The sequence below is a fragment of the Molothrus ater genome, chromosome 2, assembly GCF_012460135.2.
Source record: "Molothrus ater isolate BHLD 08-10-18 breed brown headed cowbird chromosome 2, BPBGC_Mater_1.1, whole genome shotgun sequence".
In the NCBI taxonomy this organism is placed as follows: Eukaryota; Metazoa; Chordata; class Aves; order Passeriformes; family Icteridae; genus Molothrus; species Molothrus ater.
The window spans coordinates 63,835,802-63,859,169 of NC_050479.2; the positions used below are offsets into that span (position 1 = coordinate 63,835,802).

General features: G+C 40.4%; 1 protein-coding gene across 1 annotated transcript; it reads right to left on the reverse strand.

The window, feature by feature from the left end:
• Positions 1-7,212: 7,212 nt before the first annotated feature.
• C2H13orf42 (chromosome 2 C13orf42 homolog) lies at positions 7,213-11,523 on the reverse strand. The gene is made up of 3 exons (XM_036380622.1): positions 11,110-11,523; positions 8,267-8,414; positions 7,213-7,445 (listed from the first exon to the last, which is right to left on the reverse strand). Exons 1-3 carry the CDS (start codon positions 11,521-11,523, stop codon positions 7,213-7,215), a joined length of 795 nt encoding a protein of 264 aa, XP_036236515.1.
• Positions 11,524-23,368: the final 11,845 nt, after the last annotated feature.

Here is a 23,368-nt window from a genome sequence, read left to right on the forward strand (position 1 = left end):
ACATAATCAGGTTTTAACTCCCTTTGACCCCATTACAAAAATCCTCATTTGGACCAGTACTTCTCTTCTGAAGGATAAAATACATGTGTTTTTAGCAGGTTTCTTTGCCAAAGGTCTCTATAATGACATTTCAGACATGAATTGATAAATCCATACTAAAGGAAGGGAAAACACTAATATATTGTACCTCATGGAATAAAAAGGGAAAAACAGAGCTCATGAAATGCTAGTTAAAGCATGATGGCAAGCCCCTAAAAAAATAAAAACAGTGCCCTCATTTTTGTGTACATTCATTTTTTTATAGTTCTGCTCATTTAGACCTCCAGTCCTAAATTCTTCATATCAATGATTCAAGTTTCCATAAAGAAAACAGTAAATTTTGAAGGAAGAGTGTGACTAAAGACAGCTACAAGAAAATAATCTCTGGGCAATTTGAATCTTTTTAGAACCAATATAACTGAACTATTGACAGAACAAAAAGAGGAAATTGATGGATCTCATATCAGATTTGAGTGGAAGGCAACTGGTATTTTTGGAAAACCATACAAAAATTGGCATTTTCATTTGATATTCAAAGCTTGATGTTGGATTTTTGTTCTCTCACCTCATATTTTCATGTTAAACAGTGATTCTGTAAGAAGCTCACCAGGGTCAGACTGTCTGCTTGCTGCTTCTGCTCTGTTTTCTTTGCAGCAACCAACTTACACCTGCTCGTTACTGTCTGGCACAGCAGATGTGATTTTCTTTTCTTCTTCATGTCTTCTTTTTTTTAATAGTACATCAGTTTTGAATGCCTCTTGCAGGAGCCCTCAGACATAGCTGTGTGAACATAAGAGCAGCAGGATTTCTCAAATTCACAAAGCATTTATATAAATTCTAAGTTTTTGAGTAACTGAACTTTGAGGAACATTGTCAACAAATTCTTTGGGTTCAAATTAAATGAGAAGATCAGTTAGAACCCCAGCTCTGCAGGTAGAGAGCAGCAAGGGCTGCAGAAATCTGACAGAGGTGTGGGACAGTCCTTTCTAACTCAGAATGACACAACCCCAGGGCTTAAAGCTAATAGGCTTACAGGCAGAAAGACTGGCCTAATTCTGTTCTTCTCATGAGTCTAATTTAATTCCTAGAAGTGAAGCTGTGTTTGCTCAAGCTTGGCTCCAGACCAGCTTTTCCAGAAGCAGTCAGGCCCCAGTGCATTTATCAGAGTCACTTTACTCCCACTGATGCTAGTTACGTGCCTGTTGAAAATCCCGCTTAGGGTGAGTGCAAACCTTGCCCCAAGTGTACCCACTTGGGTTTATTCAACTGTAATTACAGGTCAGCTCTGCTTGCACCAGAGTCCTTCCACTGATCCCCTCACTTTCCTGGCACAGCAATGATCTGTATCCTTGATATGAGAGCGGTAAAATTAATTCTGCATATTGGAAACTGAAAAGTGAAGCTATTGAAGAGTAAGAATGCTATGAATCAGTTCTCTCAGTGAAGTGATACTAAAGCTAACTCTAACTTAGGAGCAGCTTGTTTATTCTTGAGCAAGCCCCTTCCCCCCTTGCTATTCCACACACAAATACCTGTATATGATGGCAGCATGTCTGTCAGTTCAAAAGGACTCAGTGTCACATCAAGCCACAACCCAGCACAGACTGAGAGCCTGCATGTGAGCAGTGCCAGGGCTGATGGGCCTCTTTAATGCAGGGAACCTTATTAGTCTGAATATTTTGAGACCACCGAGCCATCTAAATCTGCCATTGCTGACTTGTAGTCATAAGCAGTGCAAAGACATCTTCCCTTTTTTCCCCTTTAAATTAGTATTTTGGCATAAAATAGAGGGAAAAATTTATAGAAGTTTAGCTTTCATGCCCTAAATATAAACATACCCCTGGAAGACACAGCAGCAGCTGATGCAGGAGCAGGAGCAGGTTAGTTTTTGACTAACCAAACTGCTTGGATTAGTAAATTCTGGAATAACAGCATTACAAACCCCAAGAAGCTGGGAACCTCATATACTGATTCTCCTGGCCTTGAAAGAAACTTCAGAATCAGATCAAAATCCTTAGCTTAGACCTATCTCAGGACTGAACTTCTGAATCTTAAATTCTCTGCTCATTATTTTTAATCCATCTTTGTATTTTTTGTACCTTAGAGTGCATTATTCCTAGCGATGACATTACTTTGTCCATTTGTTCCCAGACACAGTCAAAGGCAAGTGGTCACTCTCAGCCATGATTTACTGAGGTCTCAGTGTCCCCTGTGATGTCATGGCTGTTTATAGCCTAAGGAAATCTCTCCCTGGAAAAGTAAACTCATTTAAAGAACTAATGATCATTGGAAACTGCCAAACAACTGCCTGGGAAATAAGAAGCCCAGAGGTGAATAACAGATACACACACTGACTGTCTCTTGATGAAGCGGGACAAAACTTCCCTTTTCTTTCGTCCTCAGTTCCCTTGTTCACAGAAATAGTAGGGTTGCAGAATAGCTAGGAATGAACTGCCACCGTGTGGCCAAATCACAATTTTAGCTACCTTTCTAGAAATCTTCAAGAGCTGATGCCGTAAGTGACAGTCCCCAGCACTTAATTGTGGAAGTTTGTGCTCAATCACTTATTTTACTTTGGTGTCATGTGCTGTGTCTCCCTATCAGTGCCATAAACTTCTTGGTAAATTGTTGCTTCCATCTCAATCTCACTTTTACTAAAGGGTGGAATACATCACTTTTAATTCCATAAATTCTTTTTCTATTTTCTCTCATAGCTTACCTCATCTTCTGTGAGGAGTCAGGGTATCACAGGCACTGAGTCATTCAGACGGTGATGCCTGGTCTTGCCTTATAAAAAATGGACAATATTTTAATATGACAAGCCTAGTAGTAGAAAACTTTTCATCATGCACTAAATTGAGGCTAATCAAGCAATGGGCTTTAGCTTCTGCTTCTCAGTCTGGTCTGAAGCAGCTGGGCTCATTTGTCATGGTTTGCCCTCAAAATTCTTCCAGAACATTTTTCTACCTGTTAAACTCACAATAGTTAAAGAGTCATTCCACCGACTTTAGACAGCCTGTTTTCTCTTTACCATGGGCATCATTCAGAGCTACAGGCCCAAAAGTTGGCAAAACCCTCCTAAACAGAGCCTGCTGTGACTGGTCAGCTCCATGCTGCTTTCATCTCCTTGTGGGCCTGCCCCACCACCAAATCACAGGAGGCACTCTCCCAAATTTACCCAAGCAGAATGACAAACAGACCCAACAGCTGTGAAAATTTTCAAGACACCCACTAAGTGTGAATCTAATATTTTTAATACACCCCCTCAAAGCTGGAGCAGCAGATAGCCATGAATTTTTCTATGCATTACCTCTGAGGACTTCCTGTGTTACTCAAGGCAATGCTGACACCTTCTGCCTTCATTGTAACTTTATGGCACTGCAAGATTCAAACCAGAGCTTGCAGCTTGTCCAGCTGCCAACTTTCCATTAGCTGCCTATATTTCTTCTATTTCTGCCAAAGACCCTTACGATTTCACCTCACTTACATGCATTGTGATTACACTGAGTTGCTCAACACAAAAAGACAAAATTATTTTGAATCCTCCAGAACATGATTCCTTCAACAGACTTCACCTCTCTTCAGTTTCTGGATTCTTGTACACAGTGTCTTTAGTTTCTCAAAGACAGATGGGGATGTGGTGTAACAGAAATTTGTAGCCAGGGCCACTTCAGAGCTAGCACTCAGCAATGACACAGGCTAGAAGGACCTGACATATCCTAATACTTCAACTGAGCTGGATTTGAAACAACAAACTATGAGATGTTTTTGCAAAGATCTTGCCTATTATTCCAGTGCACTCTGGGAAAGAGCTCTTGGGGATCAGTGCTGCAGGGAACACTGACACACAGTGACCTTGATCGATAGAGCTCCTGGTTGATGCCCTTCATTACCATGGCCTGGGGGCATGACTCAGAGGGCTCACTAACAATCTCTTCAAAAGATCTAGGTCACTCAGAGCTCTGCCAGTCATGAACAACTCTTCTGTGTGATTGGCACTGTCAAAACACCTCTAGTAGCTGCTTAATTTCTAGGATGCTATGCCTGAAAATACCTGCAGGTTGCAGCAAGGTCATTTAGAGGGCATACCGTGACAGAGAGAATCCCTTCAGTGTCTATGCAGAGAGCTCTTCCTGCAAAGCCACGAGGGAATGATTCAGCCCAGATGGGAAGCACTTTTGTAGGGCAACCAACTGCTCCTGGAAGCTGTGTAGAAAACTGCCTAGGATGAGCCAGTGCCAGGCAGGGGCAGGGTTCTGTCTTGGGATAATACAGAGGGTGCTGCCATCCACACTAAATCCTTCTCTGAGGAGGCAGCTGACACTGGGGGTGGAGATGGTCCCCTTTCCTCTCTCCTGCTCCCTTTGTGCTTCGCTAGCTGCTCTAGCACAGGTAGCACAAGACCTTTGAACCCTCAGCTCCCATCTCTGGAGAGAGTGCCCTGAGATGCAGGGACTGCTCTCCATAGCTCTGTTGGAGCTGAGCCATGTTCAGTGAGGAGCATACAGGGGCTGATATGCTAGAAGAAGAAGGAAGGTGCCTGTATTCATGGGATAGGTGATAGAACATGTTCTCAGAGAAAAACTGGTTTATTTTACTTGCTTAATTAGAATTTCCTAAGATGATGACTGGCTTGAAGTGAACTTTAAGAAAAGAGGAAAAAAAATGACAGAATCCAAGTAGAAACTATAAATCTGATTTCCCCCCCCCCTCCTTTGTCTCTTATTCATAAAAGCAAACCCAATCTCACACTGAAGGTTCTGTGCTGGACAGCAGGGGGACCCTCACCCCCTATCACAACCAGATGATCAGAGATGTCTGTTTTACAAGGACAGACAAGAGGTTACAGGGAAGGACTGCTTTGCACATGCTGAAGCAGTCTGGTTCTGCACATCAAAATGCATTCTTAAAACAATAGCAAAGAGATCAGTTACTCCAATGCATAAAACCTTGGCACTACAAACATGAAACACAGCCCAGGGCAGAAAAACATTGGAATCCTTTTCTTCTTTCTTCTCATCAGTATTTTAATTATGCACATGCATAATTCTGTTGTAGTAACTCAAACAAGATGGTGAGATTTTCTGACAGCACCCATCCATGTTGCAGGTTCTAGTAGCAAAAAGATGCCCACACAGTCAGTAAAAATGTTCCTCGGCAACTTCAGTATGAAATTTTGTTTGGAGAGGAGTTTCAGGGTGACACAGTTGCCAAAAATGTACAGTTCTGAGCACTGTCCCCCTTCTCTCACACATACACAGAGCTGCAGCCTTGAGGCATGCCAGATCCTAGGGGTGTGTTTGGAACAAGCTGTGCTCTGGTTATCCCACCTGGCTGAGTGGAATTCCATGAATACATTCAGAGGCAGAATAGTTTAAAGGGCATTCAGCTCAGGGTGGACAGTACAGAACTGGGGAGGAACAAAGGCATCAATATAATATTGCACAATATAAAGGATACAGACTATTGTGAAAAGCACCAACAGCAGGGAGACAAAACCCAGACCTTAATTTAAAAACTCTTCTTGAATATGTATCAATTATGTTATTTAAACTGGTCATTTTCAAGAGGATGCAAACTAGGCCAAGAGCAACAAAAGCACCTCCAGAACTGAAGTGCTACAGAAACAATTCTTCCATCTGCTTCACAAACATCACTAGAAAAAGAATCAAAATGCTTTCATCAAACAGGAGATGCCAGCTCTGAATGGAGGAACATATGGTTTTTTGGCACTTTTCTATCTTATGACAGAAAGTGGCCTAGATCATTAAGTTCAGAGATATCCTGGCAACCCATGGCAGAAATGCCTTTTGAATAACTTAGTCCCAAGGACTGGGAACACAAATCAGCAAGAATTAACACCTACCAAATGTTCTGTGTGAGGGCACAAGGTTTATGGGGGTTTTCGTACATCAGATGGGCTATATTGATGGCCAGTGCCTTAGGAAATTCATCCAAGCCTGTGGACACAAAAACTACTGATCATAGAAACAAGGAAACACTAGCAAATCACCAGCTGGTCATACCAGTGCTGCCATGATCCATCTGTCATAGTCCAGCACCAGCTGAATGATGCCAGATGAAAAAAAATCTGAGTAAGCAAAAGCTTGATCCCAAACACCTTAGCAAATTCTTAAGACAAAGTATGATCTCTGACAGGCAGAGCATGGGTCTTATTAATCCCAAGTATCACATGGAATACATATCCCCTCTAAGATGAAGAGAAACACATCTAGACTTCATTCATCCTAATATATTGTCTTTAATAATGGAATAGCAGAATTCCAAATATTTGGTATAATCTAAAGGTGATGTGGTGGCTTTGTCTGCAAGTTCTCTTCTGCCCCTGAGAACAACCTTTGCTCCAATCTATTCACAAAATGTTCTCCATGACTTTAAGCTTTTCTAGTGTACACTGGGGTGCCTAGATTCATCAGCTGGGTGTTAGATGAAAACTAGCATGTGGTGTAACCATATGAAACAAGTTGCATACATTTTTGCATGCAGTGATTATTTTGATGCATCCAACAACAGAACCATTTTCAATAGCAAGCAGAGTACAAAACACACTGGAGCACACGATTACCCTAAACACAAGTTTCTAATGCTGATTCCCTCACTCCAGCTCTTTTCTGCTCGTGCTGCAGACTGAGTGTATCTTGGTGCTGCTGTATACTCTCAGAACATAGAGTCAATGATGGCACTTACAAATTTTCACAAGCAACAGAAGGAGAAAATTCTGCTTCACTGCTCTGACATTGGAAACACCTCTGCAAAAACTCCAAAATATTTGCTGAATTCCTTGAACTGCTTTGCAGTACTGGAGTCAGAAGAAAAATTACTGCACCAGGCAATCTCTGAATCATTGCTTTCTATAACAGCACTAGAAAAAAAGGCTTGTCAAGCTGGAGTTCCCCCCCACCAAGCTGAATGACAAAGCAGTATTGTTAGGCACAGAAAATTTGAAGAGTTAAACCCTCATATGAGTCCAACATTGGAATAGCCATGGCTTAAAATACGTCCCCTATGAAGAACTTTCAGTGACTGCACAGGTCACTTCTGGAGTGTAAGTGATGGATCAGTGGTAAAAAAAAAAAAATTGAGGTCTTACATGCCCTATTTCATATATTCTGTCTTCAAGTGTAAAGGGAACAAAAAGGGAACATTCTTCTTTCAACATTCTTTCTTGTGTGTTTTAGGCTTAAATTTTAAAGTGCTGTATGCCCCTTCCACAGCTTTGGGCAGGTACATGGGATGCCTTTCCAGCCTTTTCCTAGAGCCAGTGGTTCTCCTCTGACTGTTTCTTTGGGATTGCTTAGCTGCTTGGGCAGTGTCTTGTGAGTATCTCCGGGGAGCACGAAGGATCCAGTTTGAATGCAAACTGTGTTCACTCGTACTGGTAGCAACTGAAAGACAGAAGATAATCTGGGATTAACCACTTGTCAGTGACATTTTTATCTGCACAGTGAGGGAACACAGCAAGGGTGCTTGCTGGGTCCTTCCTGGAGGCAAGATCAGGAGACAAACCTGGTTTCACTGCAGGATATCACTCGGGATGGGATTCATTTTATCTAGAATTTCAACACCTGCAGCATAAATATGAATGTGAGAGCTAGTCCCTTCAAATATATTCCTTGGGTACTGCTAAAATGACCTGCTTCAGTTATTCACCTCAGCCTGAAGCAAAGGTGAGACGTATCTATATCCCTCTGCTGATTATACAGGACGACCTTAAATTGGCACATCTTCATTTCTTTGGGCAATCCCATTTTTTTCTGATGGAAACCTCCAGTTATTTAGCCTAATCATCAAATTACTTCTTTTTTGGTAGTTAAAAAGGAGTCACCCAGTCATTTCTCAAAAAAAAAAAAGGTGGAGAAAAAAATACATTTATACTTCCTATAATTCTCCAAAGACAGCTTGAGATACAAATGCAAGGGTGGAGTTCAGCCCTGAGCAGAAGGCAAGCACTATTCCAACCCAGCACGTGCTACATTTGCCATGTAATGACTGCACATAAAATAGTTGCACCCATTCAACAGGGAACAAGTGACATATCACTGTAATTTCACATATTGCATATAATGGTCCTAGGTCTGGGAAGCAAAACTAGAGGACAACTGATTAATTAAATAAATTCATTAAACAAATGTGACATCACAATGCCTTTCCTTCCTCTACCCTCTGCACCCCAAAACCCATCATATTTGGCTGGTTTATACTGCACCATCAAAATCGACATCCACATTTGGCAGATCCACGTCAGGAACTCTCCGCCATCTCTCTGAGTCCAGGTCTGCAATCACTGAGTCAAAGAAGGCTATTGCTTCTCTTACATCTGAACTGGACTGTGGGCCTTTTCTTTCCATGGATGCCTGTTGATCAGACAAAGGAGAAAATAGTTAGCCAAGGGTTGGGCACAATGATTTCTTAATGAGCATACTCTATATGGAAGATGTGTTTGATGCCACAATTCAGGCTGTCAGAAAATAAACACAGGTCCAAACTACTCCACAGTGTAGAAATCAAAGAAAGCAGGGCAGCGGATATCTAACCAATATCCATTCCATCCTGTTGCATGTTCAACAACAAGTACCTTCCACTTGGGCACTACTGGCCAGGTGTTTTGAAATCCCTCGGAATCCATGTACCAGGCCATTTAATTGGGTGGCTAAATGACAGCTGGGTTTTATGACCAAATTTATTCTGCCTAGCACTAGGTTCCTAAGGAGAAACACATTAGAAATGTAGTCATGCAGGGCTCCTTCTGTAATTAATGCTGGGCTCCAGTAGCTTCAGAAGATGAGTCAGGCCTTAAGTAGGCTGAACCCTCCTCTGCAGCCAGCTCTTTCTCTCAGCTGAAAAGATATTGAGGAGTAACTTTGTTACTAATATAAGCATCTTATTAAAATGCCTAGGTTAGGTGAAATTAATCCAGATCTAAATTGCTGAAGTCTTTTTGAAATTAAAAAGGATGGTGTGCGCTAAATTATGAGTCATTCAACACTGTGATAATTCCCACAGGAAAGGCACACAGTTTAAAATTAGGAGCCTGTCTTGATGAAAAAGGAAATGCCTATCTATAAATGCTGAAGCAGTCATAAAACCTGGGTTAGGGATTCTGAAGGTACAAATGGGATGAATAATTCCTGCCAGGCTCTACCTAATGAAGGTACATATATTTTCCTTGCTAGTCCAAGTCAGGTACATTGTCAGGCTGCAATACCAGCTCAGAAAATTGCTACCCTGGGTTTCAATGAGACAAAAGGATGCGTGCCATGTCACACCTCTGAAGGACCAGCCTGTTCCCTGTTCTGTGGAGGCAGAGAGATGAACTAGCTGATTCCCCTCCTGACATTATGGGTTGATTGACATCCTGAGAAGTGCTAAAAGATAGCTGCTACCACACATCTACTGGAAATAGTGACTGTATTATGACTAAGCTCTTATTGGTTAAAAGGCATTTTAAAGACATGCCAATGTGCTCCCCACATCTGACCCACCTCTCTTCTTTTCTTCCACTAGACACAAGTGGCACATTTTGAATCCATAGTGAAATCCCAGGACCCAGGGATCTTTGGATCAAAACTCCCATGGGGACAGGTTTGTCTGGACAAATTACCTTCCTATAAATCATGCAGCAGGGTTAGAGAAAGAAGTGAATTCCCACTGATAGGTAATTTAATAAGAGCAGGTAGCCTGGGGCAAAACGATTCATGCCAGGTGATAACACAAACTTTGCAATCTGTGGACATAAAATGTGTAGTTAGGAAGAACAGTCTGAATTGTGTAAAAGGCTTCTTGACCTCTCCCTAATTTTTACAAAGCCAGAGGTGCGCAGCTGTGACTCTGCCATTTGTGTTGGCAAGAATACTCTGCTGGTGTTCCTGTCTGTTTCCAAGGGGATGGGTGATGGAGTGAGCATGCCAGTCACTACCAGGACTGGTCATACACAGGGCCAAAGTCAGATGACAGCATTCTTAGCCTCAGACTTTGGGAGATCCAATTGTTTGCCAAAAAACAAGTTAAGCTTTGGTGCTTTACTTAAGCAGTATTTTCAGCAGCACATCTCAGAAGTTCACAAACCATTCTGACACTCTGCTGTGACAGAACATCTAAATATGGCAGCAACATTATTTAACGTCAACCTGGCCTAATCAGTAATTTCAGCCCTACATCCCTTCTTCCCACCATCCCCATTATTATCCAGCTTAAAGACTGCACTGGATAACCTGTGAGCCTCCTGTTGAAGTCTTGTTTGCAGTCATGTTACCTAAACAGATCATCCCACTTGCTGCAGTCCTTTGTTTTGTACTCACTGAATGAAGTCTAGAGTCAAAGTAACCACTGAACTGTCCAGTGACATGCTAACTTATAAAGCTTTTATTTCTAGGATACATGGAAATAATCTGCACCAAAGATGATATTCCATTTTTATTTTTGTATTTTCATGACAGTAAAGGGTTAAGAATTTCACTGTCTAGAAATGACCCACCAACTTATTAATGAACAGAGAAAGGAAACCTTAAGAATTCCTCATGCCCCACATTCTACCAGTAGAGGTTGCACTGATGCTAAATGTAGCACTGACAAACTAACTGACCAGTCAGAAAAAAAAAATCCTCTTTGTTTCAGTGAATTTATAATTATTTTGTGTAAGTAATTTTGTCAATAATAAGACTGCCAGAAAATCCTGAGATTACTGCATTTGTCAGTCAAGCTGGACTTCACTAATCATAGTGAAGGACTCCGAGGTACTTAAGTAGAATGTCAGAGCTTGCCCTTTCATTTCCAACATTTTCCATACTCTCACAACTTTTTCCTCTTTCTCTCTCCCAACATTTCCCCCCTCAAACAGAGACATATACATTTCTTTCTATGATCAGTCATTCATTCCTAATTTTACACTGCTTAGAAAGAATCTCAACGTATTTAGCAACACTTAAATTGATGCAAAAGAAAAATGACAACTGACTGAAAGCAGTAAAGAAGAAAATCAATACAGGTGACATAGCTTCGATGATTTTGTTGCTTAAGACTAAGTACATGGCAAAAGTTCTTGGAAATTACCTTAGAAGTCTCTTTGGAAGGAAGTGGAAGAAATGACTTTTTTCCAGTTTTGGATGATCTTGTGGATGCTGGAGAATCTGCAGCCATGTGCATGGATTTCAAGTTATTGATGTTTTCAAGATATTTTTTCCTCAAGGCTAGCAGATCCTGCAGGTACTTCAGGCAGTCCTGAGTCTTAGAGTACATCCAGTCTCTGTCTTCCTCTTTTGGCTGAAAGCAAGAGTCGATGCTGGTTGTACTTCTGCACTTTTTTAGCGGTTCACTAACTTTTTCCTGCTCACCTCCAAGGACATACATGGAAGTGCTGCGGATCAGTCTCACTGCAGAACCAGCTCCATCACTGTAAGGAATGTCATCTGTCACGTTTCTTCGCTGGGAGTTGGGGTGAAATATAGAATGGATCTTTTTGAACATAATGTGTCACTTCCTCCCCTTTATACTTTTTCAGCTCCTTAATTTCACACTGGATCTGGCAATCAGCAGCAGTTACCTTTGCCCTCAGCAGACAAGAAAAATTGCCACTTACTGTTATGAGGAGGGGAAAAAAATCCCTATGGCTGCACCAATTGTTTTCAGTCTAACATTGTGAGAAGCATGATGGTAACACAGAAATGTCTTTTCTATTCCATTTGTGTCTGTGAAAGATCTTTGTCCTTTCCTCGGTTTAAAATATAGCTGAGGAGGTCAAAGAGCATGCTTTGACCTTTTGTTTGGTGTCTGGTCCCCATAAAAAGCATCAGCACGGAGGCAGGACTTCCCTCTCCCTCGATTCCTGCGGGCTCCTGGGTTCCCTGAGCACCGGCTGCAGGCGGCCGGGGGCGCTGGCCGTGGTGCTGATCCGCTCCCGACCGCCCCGGGGGGATGCTCCGGAAGAGCCGGCTGGAATCGGCCTCCACAGGGCCAAAGTCTGGAAGGAGAGGAATAGTTTCTGTCGAGTGGAGTCCAGGTGCTGAAAGAAGTGGCTCTGGGCTTCACCCGGCAGTAACCAGGAGATGGCTTCAGCTACCTGATAGCTCAGTGCTGCCAGGAACCCAGCGGATTCAGATGTCAGGCTCTGTTACACTCAATACAAAGATGTCCTGTGTAAGGGATGCTGTAAAATAAAACACTCTTCCAAAGTACTCCTCTGGCAAAATGTTTCAGACAGAAACACAAGAATTTGTATCTTTCCACATTAGCTGTCGTCCTAGATTGGTGTAAGAACATTTAATACAGCGAGTTTGATGGTTGATTTTTGGCTGAAGGTACTGAGAAACTTTGACTTTTATTGGCATACTCGAGGCATGGCTAGTATTTGTGACTATGTGTCCACGTGATGTATGCTTTGGAGATAAGCAGATAGTGAGCTGAGGCAATCAACAACAATTTAAAAGCAAGCAGACATGCCCCAAAGGGTTTTCAAAATAGTTTGTTCAAAAGAGTTTTCACAGCTGATCCCACCCAAGCATTGACTGCTTGAGAAAAAATAATTATTTTCAAATCAAATAGATATCACCCTGCAAATGCTACTGAGCAAATTTCTTCTAATGCCTCTGGAAGTGCTAATTGGAGGCTGAGGCATCCCAAGATATGTAGGATCTCAACAGAAAAGATAGCTTGGCACATAAATTTGTGCCTATTGCTTTGGGAACTCTGAAAACTGGACACTAAACGTCAACCACAACCATCTCAAATTGTTCCTTTTATTTATAGCTAAAGTTAGTATGTACTTATAACAACTAAGAATTGAGGCAAACCAGTTTTGCCACTTTTTCTGCCTTCTAATAGTAGAATTCCCATTGCAGCTGAAAGCAGCCTAGAGATTGTTCTAAAATATAGTCAGCTGTTTGGTATCTAGTACTTGTATGGAGGTATTCCATTATTGATTCTCTCTAAAAGTCTACTCAATCCTCCAAATAACAGATAGAGTTGACCTTATGCTAGCACAGATCATTAGAACAGTGAAAAAAATATGAGCTTTCTCACCAGATTTACCTGTCTGAGATAGATAAAGTTTTGGGTCATCAATACTAACACATAATAATAATAATAATAATAATAATAATAATAATAATAATAATAATAATAATAATAATAATAATAATAATAATAATAATAATAATAATAATTCCATCTACATATTGATTTCCTTTTCAGAGCAAAAGGCTGTAAGGGGGTTTTAATATACTGTCCTGAGTGGGGGAGATAAATATCTGTCACAGCCATTTCAGGGAACTTGTTTACTAAGTTAAGAAAATGAGATTTTTTCCAGAATAACCCTGATAAAAATGTACATAGATTTGCTACATGGGATAATGGTCTTTGTTTATAGAGATGATACAATAGCAGTGAGCTCAGAACACTCTAAGGCCTCTTAGTTCTCTTAGTCAGAAAACCCATAAATCAAGACAATCAGTGGGAAATCAAGAAAATATTGATAAAGGCTTGAATCAATAAGGTCATTGGGAACTCCACTGAGAAACTGCTTATAGTATCAGACATTATCTTTCAATTGCAGATTGATTTATAAACGCACCTGGGCTTATAAAGACCTACAGGGCAAAGAAAAAAACAGAACCAACCAATGAACCAGAAAACCCCCCAAGGTTCTGTTGATGAAACCACAGGAAAAGGTACACCTGTGAAGAGTAAATCTGATTATATGCACTGCATTTGAAAAACATTTCGTATGGGCCATAGCTTTTCCTACCCTGCTTCAACTGAATATTAAAAATGTATGCTGACATCTCACTAATTAAAAAAAAAAATAAAAAAGCTTTCAGGCTTTTAAGAGAGTTCTCAATTTCAAACATGTTCATTTCCAATTTTTTTAAAAGCTTGCTGGGTAACATTCATTCTGTGCCAACATATGTGTCATTCCCATTGTTCATGGTGTTGTTAAAATAAAGAAGTATTAATAAATGCATGAAGCAATACAATAACTGCATTATATAATAGAATTTAATTTGCAGTCATAAAAGGTCGTTTACAATTATTTCAGACATGAATGTTTTATTCTATGCTTTGGTAATGGGCAGTGAGACAATCTTTCCTATTGTATATTAATTTGTTTTCTTCAGAGAATCTACTGTAATTTAAATAGCTCCATGGATTTAAAAATTTAAAGGATTAAATAAAGGATATACTCTACTTTGTTTTCTAAGAAGAGAAATGCCACTAGAAATGTTTTCTGAGGTATTTTCCTGTAAGGCATTTGCTTTTAAATGTTTCCAGAGTAGTGTTTCATTTATTTATACTCAAACTCTCTTTCCCATGCACCTGTAAGTGTCCCTTTTTAAGTAAATAACAGGGCAATTATAATTCAGCCACAACCACAGATCACAGGTCTCTTCCCCACAGTTACTGTTGTGGACTGAATATGCTACTGTTATCTAAGACAGCTGGAAACTAAAAGTGAGGGTCTTATTCAAGAATTATTTCCTTCTGCACAGACACTCATCAAATGCCAAATACAGCTAAGAAGAAAATTTAATTCTCTTAATTCTAAGTTCCAAATTTATGGACAGCTATTAAATCATAAATAAAGACCTCTCAAAGAAAGAGCTTGTGAGAAGCAGATCAAATAGACCAGACTCATCAAATAGACCACACTAAATATTTAATGGCATCTAAGATTACTGGCTTTGACAAGGCAATGCTCACACCTTGCTTGTTCATTTGGCTACTTGAATCTGACTTCATTTACTTAATGTTTTTTGTTTCAAGTCACTTTTTTTCCTATTACTGCTTTCAACAAGTCTGTTTTCTTTGCAGCTACCAGTGATCTAAATTCCATTTAACAACACCCAATCACTTCTAAAATTGGTTTTTGTTGTTTTTTTTTTTCTAGCCCTGGCATTCTGTCAGCTCCTGATCCACTATGACTGGATAGGAAAGTCAAGTTAGAAAATCCAATATATGTGCTTTGTTTAACTAAATTAACTACACAGTTGGAAAAAAAAAACATAAAATCAAATGTACAGATAAATACACTTAAGCATTTTTATCAATAAGTTATTTGTCAAAATGCATTTTTTTCTCTTGAATAACATGCCAACATGCATACAAATCTCTTTACTTGATGGTTAAATTTCATCATGAATGATACAAAGGAATGTCAAATCATCCTGGAAACAAAGTTCTGATTTCAAACAAGAAAATCTTTGAAAAACTGTAGATGTCAATGTATTCTTTTTTTATCAATTCTTTTTTTTATCAAAGTTTTATCAATCTATTGTATCATATCAGTTAGAATAATACATTTTATTATATTTAAAAATTTAAATGAGAACACTTTCTTTGCTTTTAAAGAAAAAAAAGTTCCACACATAAAATATGTGAGTGGATAGCAAAGTTACTGAGGCTTGTGCTATTTTAGCTAGTTCAGAAATTAGAGCACAGTTGTCAGCCTCTGGTGAACTCTTCCATATCTATGTAGCTGCATAAAAAGTAGATTCTTTGGACAGAGCTAATTGAGAGAGTCCAAAACAGAGGACAACAAAGTAAGAAATTCATAACAGCAAGAATCAACACTTTGCTCCCTAGTCCCTGACTATTTAATATATTCCATTGAAGTTCTGCAAAGACACACACACACACACACACACACACACACACACACACACAACCTGTTAAATATTTAAGAGAAAGACAACAAATGCTGAGCATGCTGAGACCACAGCTCAGTTCTAAAAAAAATTAGCATCCCTGGCTGCATATGGCAGTAGTTATGACACTTAGTGGTTCGAAGATCACACATACTTTAAAATATGAGCTGGTGGTGCATTTCCAAATCCTAAATCAGGTGCTGATCAGCAGTGCTTTTGGAGGTTGGCAGGAAACATCCATCATTAGAGGTGCAATAGCACTGGTTCCTACCTTTCACTGGCTAAAAGTGAAGATGGAAGAAGAACTGACCTTGTTACAAAGCAAAGAAGAATCCTCAAGAATGGTTATATCTGCTCTTTCAGCCCACAGAGGTAACAGGCCGTTCTGCCTTCCTAAAACTGCAGTCAGGAACTGCTTGATATTGTTCCTCTTTTGGGAAGTTCACAAAATATGGGAAAGGAGATAAATTCTGATACCATGCATTTCAAACATCTATGACTGCTTCTTTGAGGCATTAAAGTGGAGAAATCAGTTTCTCGAGATTGAAGATAGAGATTTTCATTTGAGTTGATTCAGAGGAAAATGCAGTGAAATCTCTTTGTTGCCCACCTGTCAATCTTGATTTTTAATGGTACATGCTTGAGCCGTGTCAGACAACACTAACCTGTCAAAACAGCTGAGTCACAACATTGACTCTCCTAACAGAAGACAAATAGGTTTTTTGTAAATCTGGAACATCAACTTTCCATCTAACCTAAATTTTAATCAAAGTATTACCATATGACTTAGAAGGCATATACTCTCCTTAAATTTTTGCCACATGAAAAATTTCATTCATTGATCAGGTTTTGTTGCAGCATAAGCACAGCCTGGTACCAACAAAAGCAGTGACTGCATTCCTACCAGGCATGAGAAAATAAAGAAATGCTGATTCATGTGCAGTAACACGTATGGAAAATTATTACACAAATGAGATATCAATCCTTTAAAAAAAAAAAAAAGATGATTATGATGATAATAATGTTGTTGTTGAGGAAATTTTTGCATATACTCTGTAACGAAGCAAAAAGATGAACACCAGTGAAACACAACCTACTTTAGACCTATGTCTACAGCTGTTGTTTGGCAGCCTTTTCAGAGGGTGAGAGGTTACCACACTTATCCCCTGCTGTATCTAGCCTCCTCCTTCCTTTTGTTTCCTCAAACAACCATGCTATCATTAAAAACTCCATCTCTTTGACAAGCTTGACAAGGGAACTTTGTCTTGTCTTCTGTCACACGGGGTCAAGGGAACAACCAGTTGCCCTTGCTTGTTTTGTTGGAGGAATTCATGTCCTTTTAGTGGAATCTCTGTTAGGACCTTTCAGATCTTTGTTAGTCTTTGTTGAATTAGATATTGTCTCGCCTCTTGAGTCCTTTGTTCCCAAGATGGCTGAAGAATTATTGTGATGTCCAGCTTGTTGCCTGTCACATCCATCAACCATTGATGGAGTCTTTGGCAGGTGAATGTGATAAATAGCCAAAATTCCTTCATGATAGCTCAATGAGGAATGGAGGTTGCAAGCAGCAGTTCTTCAAACTGGTTTATAAAACACAAACATTTAAATGACCTGTCTGTCTTGATCTCTAACTGGATCATCTGTTACTCATTCCAGTTAAATTCTAATACACAATTATCCTTCCCACAAAGGATGTTCATAGGAGGAATAATGAAAAGGGACAGCGTGTCTTTGGAAGTCACAGGGCAGCCAGACTCCGTCAGTCATTCCCAGGCAAGGCCTTCTCACGATACCTCCAAATTTTTCATAGGCACTCTTGGATCTTATAATTATCTCCTTCCTGCTCTGCTAACCCAGTGAAAAAGGACAAAGCTAATTTAAGTGGAGAAGCAAAAAAGGAGCAGTTTGGCTGGGATATCTGAGTAAGAGGGCTCAGTGCAAGTGAGGTATCATTGGCGCTCTAGAGAAGATGGAAATACAGAAGAAATTACCAATTCTTCTTCAACATTTACCAATAGTGGGGCTTTTGCATCTTAACTTTTTTCTGTTCACATCACAATGTATCTGGAAAAAAAATAAACCTGTATATAGCCTAAAACACAGCCTGCCCTGTCCCTGTCCCCACTGCCACAACATAATTAATCAAAGGGGACTATTATCTTTGCTATAAGCTTCTTGAACACACCTCCTAGTACATCTCCTTCAGCACCTGCAAAGGCACTTCCAAAGTGAAGCAAATTTGGTTGTGCTAAGGAATACAAGAAGCCAGCCAGGGCCCTTTCAGCAGGGAGCAGCTACACCTGCAGTGACACCCTACAAGAACCAAATCCTACAACACCATCACTACCACGAGTGTGCCTCACCAGCCGTCTGCTCCAGCAACTGCTGGCATCACTCCATGCACCGTGAGAATGGAAAAGTTTTACTGATAATAGGTAGCTCCCTGAAGAGAAGCAACCCGAAAATAGGCAGGACAATTATTAAGCAGGTTAGTAGGAGCAGTTTTTGTTGCCTCTCTCTGAGTGGTCAGTAAAGAAGCAGGAGAAATCAGATTCCATGTTTTTCTTTCACATTTGCCAGTTTTAACATAAAATGTGGTAGCTGGTAAACATGAATTCTTTCTCCTTGGATAATTTGATCTTTTGCCTCTACTCACTTCCCATCTACCCAACCTTCCACTGTCCTTGTAACACAGCCAATCTGTATTAAGACACATTTAAAGGATTGAGGAAAGAGAAGAAGAGGTGGCTCCACAGCCTTGCCTACCACTTCCAAGCTGAACTTCAAAGACCATTTCCCCTATACTCCCTGAGAATAGTCAAATAATATACACAGGTGTGGCTACTTGCAGGGGCAAAAGGGAGTTCATTTGGGATCCTCTGAGGAACTCTCAATCAATCAATACCTTCTTCCAGAGTAGCTGATCTATGATGTGGAATCTAAATATGAGAGGAAAAATATCATACTGAAGCAGTGGCTACACAGAAGCTGCAAAGAGGCCCACTGCCAGACTGTTGGGCACAGGGTAGCTGCTTTCAGGTATCTAGATTCAAAAAGCCTGCATGAAGCCCTTCAGCAAGTTGCAGACATGGACACTTGATGTGTCCCTGGTGCAGGTATTGCTTGCAGTGGGTCCACATTTGAGATGGCTCATCAATAACAGTGAAGAAAGTAAGATAAAAATATTTACACTGTTATCTACTCATATTCTTAAAACAACCTGGAAAGTCTTCACAAAGGTGAGATTTCAGCCAGGTCAGAAAATCACTGAGATGTAGGCACAGGTGGTCATGGATGGTGAAATGAGTTTGCAGCTTGGCAAGGTGTTTGCAGTAATCTGCAAAGCCAAATGACACTTTCCAGGCTAAGATACCTGTTAAATTCACAAAGCTTGCAAGTCAACTTAGTCTGTGCTCAGAGGAATATGGAAATTTTTTATTGCTGTGCCCTGAAATGTGGCAGAACATGTGCCTTTGGCCCAAGGTGGGCAAAACATGGACATGCTAGCTGTGTTTTTCTCTGTGACCTCCAGGTCAGGCAGGAGGGAGTGAAACTAGGTTAACTGAAACAGAAGGAAATATTCATGTGAACCCTGGTGAACTGGAACAGCTGAGTCTTACAGGCCTGTAATCTGAGCATCAGCACAAAATGAAAGGGACAGTCAGACTGGCAAGGACTGAGGCAGCCAGCATTCCTCTTGTGATTTTTTTTTTGTCTAAAACCATTATTTCAGAAAAAGCATCTCAAGGAAACTGTGATAGTTACAGAAACACACAGGCCAAAGTTACAGATCAAACAGCTGCCAGAGCTGGCAGCAAGCAAAGGTCACTGCACTTGTGAGTCAAAACACACTCAGCAAGGACTTCATGGAGGACCTTCAACACATCCACTGGGGCTAAGCAGATACAACAGGAACATCCAGAAAAAATTGCTGCAGTGGAAATGAGCTGCAATCTATCATCTATAATCCTCCCTGCATAAAAAGAAATCCAATTGTCTGAAAACATGAGGCAGCAGAAACTGAGTTGATATTTTAATTTAATTCACTTCAGTTCACCTTATTGACTTTAACAGTATGCAGAACACTATCTTTTATCACTCAAGTGTCACTGTTCTTCATTTTTTGCATAGTCAATATGGTTGTGGTTATTGATGTGCTTATGAAATATGCACTTAGATTTCTTCACAGTTTGCCTGGATGTGTGCCTGTGGATATCAAAAATTGTTCTGTGGTGTCTGGGTGGGGTTTTTGGGGGAAAATTGAGATAGTTTCAGGGGGAACTAGGTAGGCTGCCCTCACAAAACCAACCTTCACAAGGTCACAGACCTCTTTGCAAAGTTCACTGCTGTTATGGAGCTTATAATGTCATTATATTTTCCAAGAAGTGCTCTATTTATTCCATTTCATTGGCGTATCCTGGCAGAAGGGATTATGTTTTCTCCTCACTCTACATGACAGACAATTCTTTTTTTTTTTCTGAAAAAGAAAGTCTGAAAATCCAGGTTACTGTGCAGAGACCAGGCTTTTCTTTCTGCCTTTCCTGAGCCTGTGGGTCAGCTCACAGCACCTTAGCTACTGCCAGAATATCTGCAGAATGTCCATCGGTCAAAGACAACACCCACCCCAGAGAGCTGCGTTCCCTTCTTGCCAGAATTGAACTGCTCGTCCCAAACTATAGAGATGCTGGGGGTTGCCTGGCTTTTCCCACTGTCTTCCTCTTCTTCTGAGTCAGCGATGGTTTGGAACACGAGGGAGGATGCTCACAAGGCCCTCAGCAGTGCTCGCTCCCGAGATCGGCTCCTTTTGCCGATCAGTTTCACCGCTAGATGGGAGCCTCGACCTCCGGAGTCTCCGCGTCTGACTCCCGGCTGCGCCACTGCACACACGAGCTTCCCAGGGACGCGGATTTTTACCTGCGCTAATAACAATATTCTCTGGGCTAAGACATTTCTTTAGCTCGTACACGGAAGGTATAAAACTGTACAAACCTCCCAGGTGCGGTGGTATTCTTAGACAAAACTGTAGAGAGTACTACAGCTGTATCTGTACAGGTGATATGATGATAGATAGGATTGGCCATGGATAAAAAAAGGGACGAGAACAAAATGACTGCTTCCCTCCAGTCTCAGCACAGGAGGTAATCCCTGGTGGTTCCCAGCTGGGCTTGCACTGAGGTCCCCAGGGCAGCCCTGAGTTCCCAGGGCATAACATAAACAGGAGCTATATACTCCAATTTCCTTACAACGTTTCTGTCTGCAAGCACCACAAAAACGAAGAGTGAGTTTTCAATGGTTGCTATAAGAAATTACTTGCAAAATGTTTCTCATGAATGAATATTTTTATGTCTTATTTCCAAGAAGCGAAATGTGAATTTTTATTTTATGGATTCAAGGTGCTTAGGATGCATGGCTCTCATGGGAATATTCTCTAACTGAGGAAGTAGCTCTCAGTAATGGGATATGAACGGCTGAATACTCACAATTATGAACTCAGAATTTGCTTCTGCAGAAAACTCATGCTGGCTCTTAGCCAATATCAATGAAATCAATGGCAGATATTCCTGCTCTCTAATGCCAAGCCAGATGCTGAGAACTCCACTGCTTTAGAAGACAGCAAATTCATTTCAATACTTGGACAGAGCAAACAGAAAACCCAGTTTACAGAAATTGGCTTAGAGAGTCAGAAGACCATTTGTGAGAAGAATTTCTGATGCTCATGCATCATTAGTCCTTACTTTTATAACCCCACAGAAAGCTCCTTGTTTCATGCTCTTCACTATTTTTTTAATAAAAGTGCAGGTATCTGGCATAATCTTGCTGTATGCCAACTGTTTCCACACACAGTGCCACAGCTGTAATTTCTGTAGTGGTGCTGAATTCAGCTTTAGGAGCTGAATTCAGAATTAGAATTAGCATTCATTTTACATTAGATGTTATGCATCTACGTCTGTGCAGGAACATCAGATAGTGAAAGGTCACACCCCCACCTCTGAGGGCAACATGGATTACATCTACCTAAATAAATTCTCTTTTTCCCCCCAGAATATCTGAGTTTACCTTTTAAGCCAGCTGGAAAGACTGTGCTCTTGCCCCGATTGTGATGTGCGCTGTTTAGTGGGGCTCCAGAGGGTACAAGCCAGAATTGCCAAAAAGCACATAGCCAGTGTGGGCTATCACAATCTGGTCATGATTGCACAGGGACATGGTCCTGTTCCATCCAACAGTCCAGGCACATCTCTTAAAGGCTGGGCCCTGAGCTGGTATAGACAAGATAATTCAAGGGATTTACCCACATTCACTGAAGTCAAGGATTTGGTACACACTAGCACATATTGGTACAGGTTAGGGAAAAAAAACCACTATGGATTTGTTTTTGTTATAAAATAGCTGGAAATTTCATATTGCCATTTTTAAATGGATTGTGTGTAACACAGAGAGCAGAATCAATACTCTTATAGGCTTCACAAGCAGCTCTTTTCTCTTGGGTGGCAGCTCTTTCCTCTAGAGCTCTGCCTGGGATAAGAATTGTGCTGTCATTACTCTAGATGTCATTAATCCCTTCTGTTCATTTAAGTCAATATTTTTTATAGTGCTGCTTGGTTTTATTGGTTGTCTTTTTTGGGTATTGGGGCAGAAGGGGGAAGAAATACCATCTCTGTGAAGCAATTGCATTTTGATAGGCAATACTGCTGCTCATTGCAGGAAGAGGGATGCCTTATGTTTATGAACTAGACCACCCCATATAGCAGCTCTCCCTGTGGGATAAACTATTTAAAGTTTACAGGTAGTGTATCTAACACTCCAAAAACTTTACTTTCCCTGGAAAATTGTTTGGTTTGTGTAACCAGAGATTACACTGGAGATAATTATAACTCAAATGGATGAAAAATCTTGGACTTGGTCGTGGTTTCTTTGCCTACACATTCCCATTCATTCCCTGGGTTACAACATGGTCCCACACCAGCTGGAGCTTATGGCTAAGCTTGACAGAACTTGAGCACTACAGGACAATAGTCTGAACTGATAATATCCAGCTCATACACACATTTTATATGGTAACAAGGAAAGGAAGAAGCTATAGCTGAATGGAAGAAAAAAAAGAAAACACAAAACATCAACTGATAGGAATCATGAGTAGGTGCACTATCTGAAAACACTCTGAATTAATATCTGAAATGAAACACATGTCAGATTGCCAGTGTCTCTATAAGAAGTGCCAATTACTCTGAAAGCCATTTGGGGCAAAAGCAAAAGGCTCATTCTCAGCAGTATCAGTACTGATGGATTGATAATGTCACTATTGCATCACTGCCTATTGTGGCAGGAATTGTGTTCATTGAATGGAAAACTGTAAATAATATATACTGAGCTTCTGTATACAGCACCTTTTTTGTCATACTAATAATTTTCAGTTTTCTGTGATTTGCAGATGGCTGAGATTTTGCAAGTGGAAAATCCATACTGAGTTGAAGCTGCTATATGTGAAGAGATGAGAATGCCAGTCTGATAACTATAACTTTAATCCAGAATTGATTTCAGTTTTATTTTAATCTATAGTTATAACACAGTCATGTGAACATCCATTTAATAGGCCAAATTGCTGATTTTTTGCATCTTTTTATAAGCCAACTGCTGCCTAGACATGCACCAGATTCAGTAGATTCACAATCTTT